Source organism: Vigna angularis, chromosome 1, assembly GCF_016808095.1.
Source record: "Vigna angularis cultivar LongXiaoDou No.4 chromosome 1, ASM1680809v1, whole genome shotgun sequence".
NCBI lineage: Eukaryota > Viridiplantae > Streptophyta > Magnoliopsida > Fabales > Fabaceae > Vigna > Vigna angularis.
The window spans coordinates 38,193,077-38,206,418 of record NC_068970.1 but is presented as its reverse complement, the minus strand read 5'-3'; the positions used below and the strand labels follow the sequence as shown (position 1 = coordinate 38,206,418).

Here is a 13,342-nt window from a genome sequence, read left to right as displayed (position 1 = left end):
TAACATCAAGCATAAGACGCTTTGAGAATGTAGTTCATCTAGATCTATCTTGTACAAGTTACCTTGTCTATTTAAAGTAAATACTAGTACACACTAATTATTTAGGACTTTAGATTGACCTTTTTCAAAACTAACATTGTACCCATTGCCACACAATTGACTTATGCTTAACAGATTATGTTTTAGGCCATCTACCAATAAGACATTATTAATAGAAGGGAAAATGTTTATACTTATCTTTTTAATGCCTATTATTTTGGCATGCTGATTTACATCGAATGTGACTATTCCTCCCTTCTTGCTCTTGAGGTCTTGAAACATAGACTTTTGACTCGTCATGTGTCGCGAGCATTCACTATCCAGGTACCATGACTGGATTTTTTTGTGATCATCAAGAAAATCTGCAAGAGAGATGATTTTGGTTTTAGGTACCGATATTGCTTTGGGTCCTGCTTTGTTAGTTTGATTCATTTTTCTTCTTCCAGAAGCTAGATGATGGAAGCAACTCCACACTTCATGTTAGAGCAGCAACGCATAACATAATCAAGCAACGAAATGGAGAAATGAGTGATGTTTATGGTGCACGCCAAGTGTTTGATGAAAGGTTCAATGGAGGTTTGGTGAATGTGTTAGGTTTCTTGTTAAGACTCCGACAAGTGTACTGAATCGTATCAAGTAATATAAAATGGTAAGACCAAGAATCGTATCCCAAAGGACTCACGACCTAAACAGTTATGTGATTTCTTTATTAAATAAGACTTGAAAACAAACTCTTTTAGGTTTAGAATGCAAATACTGAAAAGTAGATATGCATGCAATTTCATCAATTGAACAAAAATGCAAAGACGAACGGGTTTGATATTATGGAATGAATATGTTGTTGGGGTTAGATTTCACCTAGTTTACTCTCATGCATATATGAATTCTACTTCTTCATTAATGTTAATGCCACTATCTAAAATACTTAAAACCTGATTCCTCAATGAAGAAAGCCTATCCTTAACTATTAGTTCATATGATTCATAGTATTCCTAATAATTAATTCTGAAGAACAAAAACTTAAGACAACCAGAACTCATACCCCCATTCCTGAGAAATACTGCTTCTAGGAATAATTCTCCAGATCATGAATTGTAAGATACCTTCCGGTACTCATGCAAATCATACATCATGCTAAAGAATGAGTTAAACGAAGCAAGTATTACGCAAAGAAAAATTACCCTAACAATTAATGAAGTAAAGCATATATAATCAAGAATCAATTCAATACATGAGAGTTTAAGAGGTTACATCTTTCCCAACAACAAATGAGGTTTAGTTTCCCATTATCATGGAGAAACTAGATGAACAATGAAAGAATGAGAGAATGAAAGAGATAGAAAAACCCTAGAAAGAGAAGAGGAGACTCCCGCATCCCCAAATCTGTCCCTAAGGAGTGAAAAGTGTGTTTCTGTGCTCAAGCCATCAAAAGATACAATCCCTAGGATGTGCAAGTCCTTAAATAGAACATAAAAATACCAGAAAATAAGTCCAAGCTCACGTCGTCGACGCTCAGCAGCACTTTTGGCGCTTAGCGGTAGTTGCGGCACTCAAATGACGCATGACCGTTCGCTAGTGTGGACACATTAAGAATGCCAAATTTTTATTTATTCGCATGAAACAACCTTTATGACTAGAAACTAGCTTGGAATCATGCTTTTGCTTATGTTTTTTGAAATAAGAGAATTAGACAGGTTTTATGCTTAATTTCCTTGTTTTTGCAGGTTTTTGAGATGAATTTGATGAAACAAGTGAAGTGGGACAGGGATGAAATCAGAAAAGAACACAAAAAGGGAAAAAGAAGAGAATCTGCAAGTACCGCTCAGCGCCAATTACCGCTGAGCAGCACTTTCAAGGACCCGTTGGCACCATTGAGGGGTAAAAATGCAACTGAGGGGCAGAATAGAAGACGCACTATTGCAGCTGAGCGCCACTTTTATGGGCTTGGACCTACTTTTCTGTAATTTTTAGAATAATATATAAGGTTTTAGTTAACCTAGGTCAGTCGTCTTTGGCTAGGACGAAGCAGAAACACACTTTTTCACCCCTTGGAGGAGGATTTTGGATACTACAACTCCTTTCTCACCTTTCTAGGGTTCTACCTTTTCACTCTTTTATTGTATTGTATCTAGTTTTACCATGAATATGGTGAACTAAACTTTTATTGTTGTTGGGGAATCAATGTAGTCCTTTTGAAACTCTCACGTATGGAATTTGTTCTTCAAAATCTTCTTTAAGATACATGCTTTCTTTCATTAATTGTTAGGGTTTTTCCTCTTTGCTCAAACCATGCATTGTTTAACTCATTCGATGTCATGATCATTGATTTTGTCGATATGGACACATACTGGGAAATCTAGATCTGGGGAATCTCTCCCAATAGTAGTATAAACCTAGACATAGGAGTATGATGGTTGGTTGCCGTTAAGCTTTTGTTCACTATAATGCATGATTAATTGCTAGGGAGACAAGACATTGTAAACTAGTGATTATGATTAGGCTTTCTTCGCCGAGACATCGGGTTTAAGGTAATTTAGAAAGTGACATTAACAATTAATGAAGAAAGAAGAATTCCTGAATACATGAGAGTGGATAAGGATGAAATTGATAAACCCCAACAACATAATCATCCCCATATTTCAATTCACGTGTTTTGTTTCTTCTTGCCATTGATCAATCCATGCATACATATTTACTTTTGAGTATTTGCATTTAAATCTTAATCAATCAGTTTTACAAGTCTTAGCTAATCAATAAACCACACATTGTTTAGGCCGTGAGTCCTTTGGGAGAACGATACTTGGTCTTACCAGGTTTATTACTTGATACGATTCGGTTACACTTGCCGAGGGTCTAACAAGTTCTTGACTCCGTTTTCGGGGATTAAAGATTTGTTCATCAATAACTCAACACTAGCCCTCCCGCCATCCACTCCTAAACGCTCCACAATTGCGCATCTACTTTCTTTAAAATCTACTTCCTCTAGATAACATAGTTGGTCTAAAAGTGGGAGTTGCAACAAGGATGACACATCATCTAAAGTAAGGGACATCTCACCCACGGGAGATGGAAACTGCTGGTCTCGAAATGAAATCTCTCTACAAATGCCAACAGTAGACCCCTATCAATGTAGTCATATGAGATGCCCACCAGAGACATCAGACCAGAACCATTAACGATGTCTCTAAGGCCCTCGTGGCAGGATCCTAATCTGTTTAATTTCTTCCCACGGGAGAACAACTTCATCTCTTCCCGCTCCTAAACAATAATATTTAATATAAAAATTATTTCAAGAAACAATAATCATTAAAGTTAAAGTTTTGCACTTAACCGACCTTACCATAATGCATAAGCAACATGGTGAATGTAATGTGTCAATACTGAAGCGTCTATTGGACCTCCAGGAAATCCACCTTTAGCAACATCCTCACGCTCCTCCTCCTACTGAATATTGTGCTCCTCAAATGCAAGATCCTCAACTACATCCTCCTGAAACCTCACATCTCCATGGTCCTCAACATGAACATCAGACTCATCTGCTCCACATCTTCTGCGAGAAGAAGCAATAGGTCTCCTCCTCTCACGCTGTGAGGAACTCTCTCCGTGATGTGAAGATGAACCTCCTCCAATACGAGCCATATCTATTTTTATTAACAAGATTACCAAAAAAAATAACCAATTCAGTTAATTATATAATTAAAAAAAATAATTACAATATTTATATAAATAACACCCTTTGTTATGCAACATCGTCGCTCCTATATTGGTGTTGTATTTTGATTTCTAACACCATGGCTCCCTCACTTAACTCTTTGTTTTGATTTCTAACACCACCCAATGCCAAGTTGCATAATCTTCCTTATCTTTCTTTGTTTTCTTCTCCCATAATCCAACTTACGTACACCACTTCCCAAAATACATGTTAACCCTCCACAACATCAAATGACTTTAACCAATACATGCCTCATATCATCTTCCTAGGTTTGAAAATGCTCCACCACCCTCACTCTTCTTTATATCAATGACCCATGCATCAATTCCACTTCTCTTCTCATTTCATGAAACCACTCCCTTCCTTTTAGGTACATTCCAAATACTCTTTTCTTCCTCCTAACTTCCTTCTCTTTTCCTTACCGTAAAACCAATTACTTATACCTTTTTCATATATCTATTCTACTTTAATGCCTTCAGTCATCAAAAACCAACCCTCAATCACTTTTCTTAAATCACAAGCCCTCACTCGTCCACCATAAGTTCTAAAAAACCATTCTAAATCACACGCATTCACCAAAAAAAACTCCTCCCTTTTCTCTGCTTAACTCAACCACAAAACACTCACTTTTTCCTCTCATGCATCACCAACATTAGAGTTAGAGTGTTATTTATATAAATAAGATGTTATTATGCTACTAAACAACTGAACAACAGATTCAAATATACCACAACATACTAATATGGAGTATAGGTCATGTACAATTTAGGTTGGAAAGAGACAGAGGAAAACATACGGGAAAGGTCGAAGAAGAAAATAGATAGCATACACAGAGGACAAACAGAGGAGGTCAAAGACAAATCTTCCTTTGGTCGGATATGCAAATCTGATTCAGCCTAAACCAAAAAAGGAAGACCGATGTAGTCTGAATTGGATATGCAAATCCGATTCATCCCCCTCCGCCTTTGCATATCCCACCAAACGCAGATCATACCACTGTAACAACTTCTAATCATCTACACTACTATATCTACAACACAGTATCAAAATAAATATGGCACAATCCACCAACCTTTGGCCACCAGCGAGAAGAAGCGAGAAGTTGTGTTGTCTGTGTGCCCTGGAAGCAATGGAAGAACACGAACTTGTGGAAGTAGTGGTGGCGTGGTATGTGTGTGTGCCGCCTGGAGTGTGTGTCCAACCAGTGAAAGAAGACGAAGAAGAGGAATTATGTTGTGTGTGTGCTCGACTGAAATGAGATGCGAAAATTGTGCTTGAAAAATGAAATGCGAGGATTTTTTCGAAAATGAGAAAGAGTGAAAGTGAGATAGGGAGCTTTGAAAGCACCATGAAGAATAAAAATTGACCAGTGCAGAGAATCTTTGACCATTTAAATAATTTAAATATTAATAACGTTTTAAGTAGGGATAAAGCTGACATTTTAAAAATATTTGGAGGTGCAGTATGAAATGTTTAAAGGTGCAGGGTGAAACCTTCAACAATATATTTTTAAAAAATAAAACATTAGGGAGGGCCTAGCCCATTCAAGTAACAAAATATTCTAAACAAGAAAACTTTAGCAAGGCTTAGCCCACTATGCTACTAATATTCTTTTAAAAATAAAATGTTAATGTGTCCACACTAGCTAATGTAGGGTGAGTTTGATAGTTGTTTCGTGCAAATAAATAAAAATTTGGCATTCTTGGTGAAAGTTGTCATATTGGGCCTGTAAAAGGAAGCTCGACCCACTTCTTTAGTTTTATTATTTTCTCGGTTTTACTTTCTCTATTTTACTTTCTCTACACATTTTATTCATTCTTTTTGCTTCTTCTATGTAATTCTCGAGACTCAAAAAGAGGTTTTCCCTACATCTATACACTGTTCAGTTTTACTTTTTCTGCGAGTAAGTTTTTTACCCTCTCCTCCTTTCTTCTTCTTCATCAATGATTTGCATCTTCTTCATCATGAATCTCTTTGCTTTTACCTTCATTATGAATCACTTTAACAACTGCATATATCATTCTTTTTTATCCTATTCCGGACATCACCAAGGTCTTCTCCTTTGTGGCTCAGTAAGAAAGACATTTATCTTCTGAAAATCTGGTTGTTGTGACCAAGATTCAAGATAACAATAATTCTAATAATGCTACCGCTTGCACCGCTTCAGCATCTTCCATCGCTTGCAGTTATTGTGGCATATATGTGCATAGTGAATCCATTTGTTATCGAAAAAATGGTTTCCCTAATCAAGACAAAATTTCCAGAAACATTGAGACTAGCAGAAGACATTGCATTCATTGCAACAAAAGTGGTCATACCGTGGAAGTTTGCTATAAAAAGCATGGGTACCCTCCAGGACATAAACTCTACAACAAGAACACTAAAATTCATCATACCTTTGTTCAAGAAGACAATGGAAATACCAAAGATAGCAATTTTGACAATATTGAACTCATTCGTCTTACACCACAACAGTTTCAAGTTCCGGCTAATCTCTTAAAAACCGACAATCTTTATGACTCCTCTACTTCGGCCCAAGTTTAATACATCGGTTCTCTTTCAGCAAACCAATCCTTTTTATGTAATATCAGTCCTACTCTTACCTCTAAGTCTTTTCAAAACAAATGGATTCTCGATTCTAGAGCTACAGACCATATAAGTGTTTCTTTACAAAAATTTTCTTCTTATAAAAGAATTATACCTGTTTCAGTAGGAATTTTGTGGGACCGAGAAACTAACCTGTTCCGACGTGTCTTCCTCCCAAAAGCTGGGATTGCCTGAGCTGCTTGTCTTTCTTCTGTTTGAGTCATTCGGTTGACTTCCGTCTTGGCCGATCGGTTCCCTTCGTGCTCCAGGGGGGAGGTACCTGCAAAAGATACTTCGACGCTCAAGTTAGGCATGAATTTGAAGAACCTTGGTTCTTAGTTGAGTATTTAGTGAAGGGTTATCACTATTGAATGTTTGGGTCTCATGAAGTGTGAGTTGAACGTACCTGGCTTGTGGCCTGGCTCTCTATTTATAAGTTGTCTTATGGATCTTAAGCTGACATAAGCCCAATAAAATATAAATAGAATAAGATATAAACGGATTACCTAAAAATCTAGTTGGTTGTTTATAATCTGCTTATCAATATCTTTAATTAGATATTCATGATTATTTTATCATCTACTAGACTATTGGCCCAATAACTTAAACGCTGGCCCAATTGCGGCTCAATCTATGACCTGGTTTACTGTAACGGATGAACCGAACGGTCCTGAGTGGATGGACCGAACGGTCCCAAATGTTAACCATTCGGTCTCCACTATGTACGATACATTATGCCCCCCAAGTCTGAGTTAAGCGTTCGGCTTTAGCCGTGGTTAACTATAGGACTTATGAGTTTGAGGGAGATTGTTTTTAGTCATTGCTCGTTGCTGCCAAAATGGTGGACTTTATAACTTATCTTTTGAACTTTTCAATAGGCCAAGCGGCTTATGATGAGAGTTTTTTTAGAACTTGTTTTTCTTTTCTGAAGAAAAATAACGATCGAATTTGAAGTGTCAAAAGAATGTAAATAATTAGACTAACCCATTTTATAAGGTTGAATGGCCAAGCGTGCGAGAATGCTTTATTGAAGACGCTCAGTTGAGAATGATTGTTCCTCAGCTCTTGGTGTTCGACCTAGGAGTTCCTGAAGAACTTCCTAATGAAAGGAATTTACCTCTCGGCTTTGTGACTTTGACCTAGGAGTTCTTCTTAGGGAATGGGCTTTACCGTTTGGCTTTGCACTAGGAGTTCCTAGATAACTTCCTAGGGAGAGGCTTTACCTCTCAGCCAAGAGGGATTTACAGCTCGGTCTTTGACTTCAACTTTCTAGCGAGAGGGATTTACCTCTTGCTCTTTGGCATCAACTTTTTAGTTCACGGAGAACGTTCTTCACCACTCGGTTTTTCAGTGTAGGAGTTCGTTTTGGAACTTCCTAGTGGACGAGAGTGTCAATCCTTGGGAAAGTTCAACACCGCTTGGTTTAAGACGAGAGTGAGAGTTCACGGAGAACACTCCTCACCGCTCGATTTTTCAGCATAGGAGTTTGTTTTGGAACTTCCTAGTGGACGAGAGTGTCAGTCCTTGGGGACGTCCATCACCGCTCGGTTTAGGACGAGAGTGAGAGTTCACAGAGAATGTTCCTCACCGCTCAGTTTTTCAATGTAGGAGTTCGTTTCGGAACTTCCTAGTGGACGAAAGTGTCAGTCCTCGGGGACGTCCAACATCGCTCGGTTTAGGACGAGAGTGAGCGTTCATGGAGAGCGTTCCTCACCGCTCGATTTAGGACCAGAGGTTCTCGGAGAGCGTTTCGTAGGTTTTGTTGACGCCAGTGATGGCTTACTTCTGAGAGGGATTTACCTCTTCGGTCTTATGGTTGACGAAAGGGATTTACCTCTCGGCCAAGAGGGATTTGTCTCTCGGTCTTTTCTTCAACGAGAGGGATTTACCTCTCGACTGAGAGGGATTTACCTCTCGGTCTTTTCTTCAACGAGAGGGATTTACCTCTCGGTCTTCGACCTAGGAATTCCTGGAGAATTTCCTAATGGACATGAGGGATTTACCCCTCGGTTCTTGCACTCCTCTTTGCCGAGTGGTCTGCATGGTCCTATCACCTACACTGTGAAGTCGAACGGCTGAATACCAGTGAGGCTAAATGGCCAAACTGTTGCACGATTGAACACTTGATGCCAAATTTGGCTAAGTGGTGAGTGCATTATTGGATCCTTAATAAATCTTGAACAATATTAAAATATTGAATTAAGATATTTAAATTAAATTAAATAATAAAATGAATCTATATCAAAACAATTATCTGTAAAGCCGTAGAAGCTTGTTGACGTTGATGGTGAGACAACATCCTTGTCAAGTTCCTTGTGGTTCTAAGGGATGCCCCTCGGCCCCAAGTGGGCGCCAAAATGTTATTTCTAGACTTAATTTTGATCTTAAAGACAATCTTTATGACTTAGAAACTAGCTTGTAATCATGTTTTTGCTTATGTTTTGAAAATAAGAGAGTTGGATGGGTTTTATGCTTCATTTTCCTTGTTTTTGCAGGTTTTAAGATGAATTGAATGGAAGAAGTGAAGTAGCCATAAGTTGGAGTCAGAAAAGGAAGAATAAATGCATAAAAGAAGAGTCGTAAGTACCGCTCAGCGAAAATTACCGCTGAGCAGCACTTTGAAGTCTCATTGTCACCGTTGAGGGGCAAAACTGTAGTTGAGCGTCAAATGGAAGAATCGCATTTACCGCTAAGCGGCAATTACCACTGAGTGCCATTTTAATGGGCCTTGGGCCACTTTTTTGTAATCTTTAGGAGTCTATATAAGGTTTTAGTCGACCTAGGGTTGGTATCTTTTGCCAGAACGAAGCAAAATCACACTTTCTTCACCCCTTGGAGGAGGATTTTGGATGCTCAAGCTCCGCTCTTCAAATTTTAGGGTTCAATCTTTCATTCTTTCATTATTGTTCATCTAGTTTCACCATGATTATGGTGAACTAAACCTTCATTATTGTTGGGGAATCAATGTAATCCTTTGAAACTCTCATGTATTGAATTGGTTCTTTAATTCATATGTTTTCTTTCATTGATTGTTAGGGTTTTTCTTCTATACTCTATGCATGCTTTGTTTAACTCATTCAATTGCATGATCATTGATTTTATTTGTATGGACACATATAGATAAATCTAGATATGAAGAAATTCTCCCAATAGTAATATTGCCTAGACATAGGGATAAGAGGATTAGTTGCCTTTAAGTTTCTGTGCGAATGTAATGCATGAATATTTGCTAGGGAGACAAGACATTGTAAACTAGTGATTAGGAGTAGGCTTTTCTTCACTAAGACATTGGGTTTAAGGTAAATTAGAAAGTGGCATTAACATTAATGAAGAAGATGAATTCTTGAATACATGAGAGTGGATAGGATGAATTGAAAACCCCTAACAACATCATCATTCCATATATTTCAATCACGCTTTGCTTCTTTTGTTCAATTGATCAATACATGCATTCATATTTACTTTCTAGTATTTGCATTTAAATCTATGAGAATTCGTTCACAAGTCTAATTTAATCAACAAATCACATAACTGTTTAGGTCGTGAGTCCTTTGGGAAACGATACTTGGTCTTACCATTTATTATTAATTGATACGATTCGGTTACACTTGTCAAGGGTTAACACCCCCGGCCCCACGGTGGGCGCCAAAATGTTTCAGTAGGAATTTTGTGGGACCGAGAAACTAACCTGTTATGGCGCGTCTTCCTTCCTTCCAAAAGTTGGGATCGCCTGAGCTGCTTGCCTTTCTTCTATCTGAGTCGTTCGGTTAACTTTCGTCTTGGCCAATCGGTTGCCTTCGTGCTCTAGGGGGGAGGTACGTGCAAAAGATACTCTGACGCTCAAGTTAAGCGTGAATTTGAATCACTATTGAATGTTTAGGTATCATGAAGTGTGAGTTGAACGTACCTGACTTGTGGCCCTGGCTCTCTATTTATAAGTTGTCTTATGGACCTTAAGCTGACATAAGCCCAATAAAATATAAACAGAATAAGATATAAACAGATTATCTAAAAATCTGGTTGGTTGTTTATAACCTGCTTATCAATATCTTTAATTAGATATTCTTGATTATTTTATCATCTGTTGGACCATTGGCCCAATAACTTAAACATTGGTCCAATTGCGGCCCAATCTTTGACCTGGTTGACTGTAGCGGATGAACCGAACGGTCCTGAGTGGATGGACCGAACGGTGCCAAATATTAACCGTTCGGTCTCCCCTAGGTACGATACAAAACCTATTCAAATTGCTTTACCCAATGGTACTATTGTCTATTCTGAGTATTCTGGAACTATTAACCTTAACTATAACATCCAACTATTTGATGTTCTTTATGTCCCACAATTCTCTTTTAACCTTATCTCAATATCAAAATTGACCTATCCTAATAATTGTGAACTAACGTTTTCTTTACTTGGCTATATTATATAGGACATTTAGACCAAAAAGAGGATTTCTATAGTTAAACTCACTAGTGGTCTATATGTTTCAGATTTTTCTTCAAATATGCCTAGTGTCAGTTTTGCTAACAATATTGTAAATGATATTGGCCTATGGCATCTAAGATTAGGACATCCTTCTGATATCAGATTGCATAGTCTCAAACTTAAATATCCTTTCATTGTTCATCATCCTACATACATATGTGACACTTGCCATCGTGTTAAAAAAATTACCTTTTCATGATACCAACTCAAACACTGAACATTTTTTATCTAATTCATGTTGATATATGGGGCCCTTGTAATGTTCTTTCCATGTGTGGTTTTATGTATATTTTGACTATTGTGGATGATTTCTCTCTATACACTTGGTTGATACCCATGCCTAATAAATTTGTTGTTAGAAAAACCATCATTGATTTTATTACAAATATAGAAAACCAGTTTTCAACCACCATAAAAACCATTCGTACTGATAATGGAATTGAGTTTTCCATGCATAATTTCTTTTCTCTTAAAGGTATTAACCATCAAACCACTTGTAATGAAACCCCTCAACAAAATGGTATTGTTGAGTGAAAACACCAACATTTGTTAAATTTCACTCATTCACTCCTATTTCAACCTAATTTACCTACTATTTTCTGGTGCTTTGCTACTGAATATGCTACCTTACTGATAAACTGCATGCCTACTCCTTTACTTAACAATGCTACTCCTTATGAAAAATTAAATGGAAAACTTTATGATATATCTACTTTATGTGTGTTTGGTTATCTTTGTTATGTCTCCACCTTAACTACTAAAAGGAAGAAACTTGATGCAAGGGTTGTCCCTGGTGTATTTCTTGGCTTCAAACAACATACAAAAGGTTATCAGTTTCTTAATTTACAAAATCATAAGATAGATATTTCTTGTAATGTGTTGTTTCATGAAGATTGCTTTCCATATACTTCCTCTCACAATAATATTCATGACTCTAACTCTCTTTCTCTACCTATTCCTCACAATTATAATCATGATTATGATAATGTTAACTTTCCTAATAATCGTATTCTTATGCCAATTCCCAATGATCTTGTCACCAACACTAATGAGGACAACATGGACGTCCAACATACTGATCCTGATCTGCCTATTGTCTCTAGTGATGATGTCACCAATGTTCATGAACATAATGATATTATCAGACGTTCAACCCGATCCAAACGTCCTCTTGCATACCTCACGAATTTCCAAACTCACAACATCACTAAATATCCTATTACTAATTTTATTTCTTAGAACAAGCTTTCTTCTTATTTCAGGCACACCATTCTATCTATTTCCTCTACAACTTAACCTCGCACTTACAAGGAAGTGTCTAAAATACCTCGGTGGACCCAAGTCATGCATGATGAACTCAAAGCTTCAGAAGACAATAAAACTTAGATCATTGTTGACCTTCCTCTAGGAAAAACTAATATTGGATGTTGTTGGATATACAAAATAAAACACAAGTCTGATGGGTCCATTGACAAATTCAAAGTTTGCCTTGTTGTTGAGGGCTACACTCAGCTTGAAGGCCTTGACTACCTTGAAACTTTTGCACCTGTTGCCAAATTAACTATTTTGCGTCTTCTCCTTACCATTGTTGCCTCTAACAAATGGATCTTAAAGCAACTTGATGTCAACAATGCATTTTTGCATGGTGACTTACATGAAGAAGTCTATATGCAACCTCCTCCTAGCTTTCCTATTCACAAGCCAAATCAAGTGTGCAACCTTCAAAGATCTCTATACGGGTTGAAACAAGTTGGCCGACAATGATAGGACAAACTTTCTACTTTTCTTTTGTCAAATAATTACATACGTTCAAATGTTGATCACTCTCTTTTTTTGAAACATGATACTTGTCATACTACCGCCATCTTAATCTACATGGATGACATTGTTCTTAATCTACATTGTCATACTTGTCATACTTCTCTTGAAAATCTCTTCCACATCAAAAATTTGGGTGATCTCACTTACTTTCTTGGTTTGGAAGTCACTCGGAATAGTTCTAGCATTCACCTCAGTCAATGAAAATACACCCATGATCTCCTTACAGAAGTTGGAATGCTTAATTGTGCCCTTATACCCACACCTATGGCACATTCCTCTTGGTTAACCAGTCAAGGAGACCTCCTCAATGATGAAGATGCCTCATCCTATCGTAGACTCATCAGACGCCTTATATATCTCACCAACACCAGACCCGACATCAGTTTTTCTATCAACAATCTCAGCCAATTTGTCTCTACTCCTTCCACCCTACACCAACAAGTTGCCAATCGCATCCTTCGTTATCTAAAAGGTAGTCTTGGTAATGGCATCTTCCTCCAAAACAATAGCATCAATAAACTCAAAGCTTATAGTGATTCTGACTCGACTATCAGTCCTGAATCCCGCAAATCTATTACTGGTTATTCCATCTACTTCAGTAATTTCGTCATCTCTTGGAAATCCAAAAGGCAACAAACAATCTCTAGAAGTTCTTCTAAAGCTCAATATTGGGCTCTTGTGAACTACAATGGTTGA

The 13,342-nt window shown here is 37.5% G+C and overlaps 1 protein-coding gene across 1 annotated transcript; it reads left to right on the top strand.

The window, feature by feature from the left end:
* The first annotated feature begins 12,910 nt into the window (after window positions 1-12,910).
* Window positions 12,911-13,342, top strand: LOC108327271 (uncharacterized mitochondrial protein AtMg00240-like). Its single transcript, XM_017560995.1, has one exon. It carries the CDS (start codon window positions 12,911-12,913, stop codon window positions 13,340-13,342), a length of 432 nt encoding a protein of 143 aa, XP_017416484.1.

Coding starts and splice junctions, on each gene's coding strand:
- LOC108327271 (XM_017560995.1), top strand. CDS start 12,911: ATGGCACATTCCTCTTGGTTAACCAGTCAAGGAGACCTCCTCAATGAT.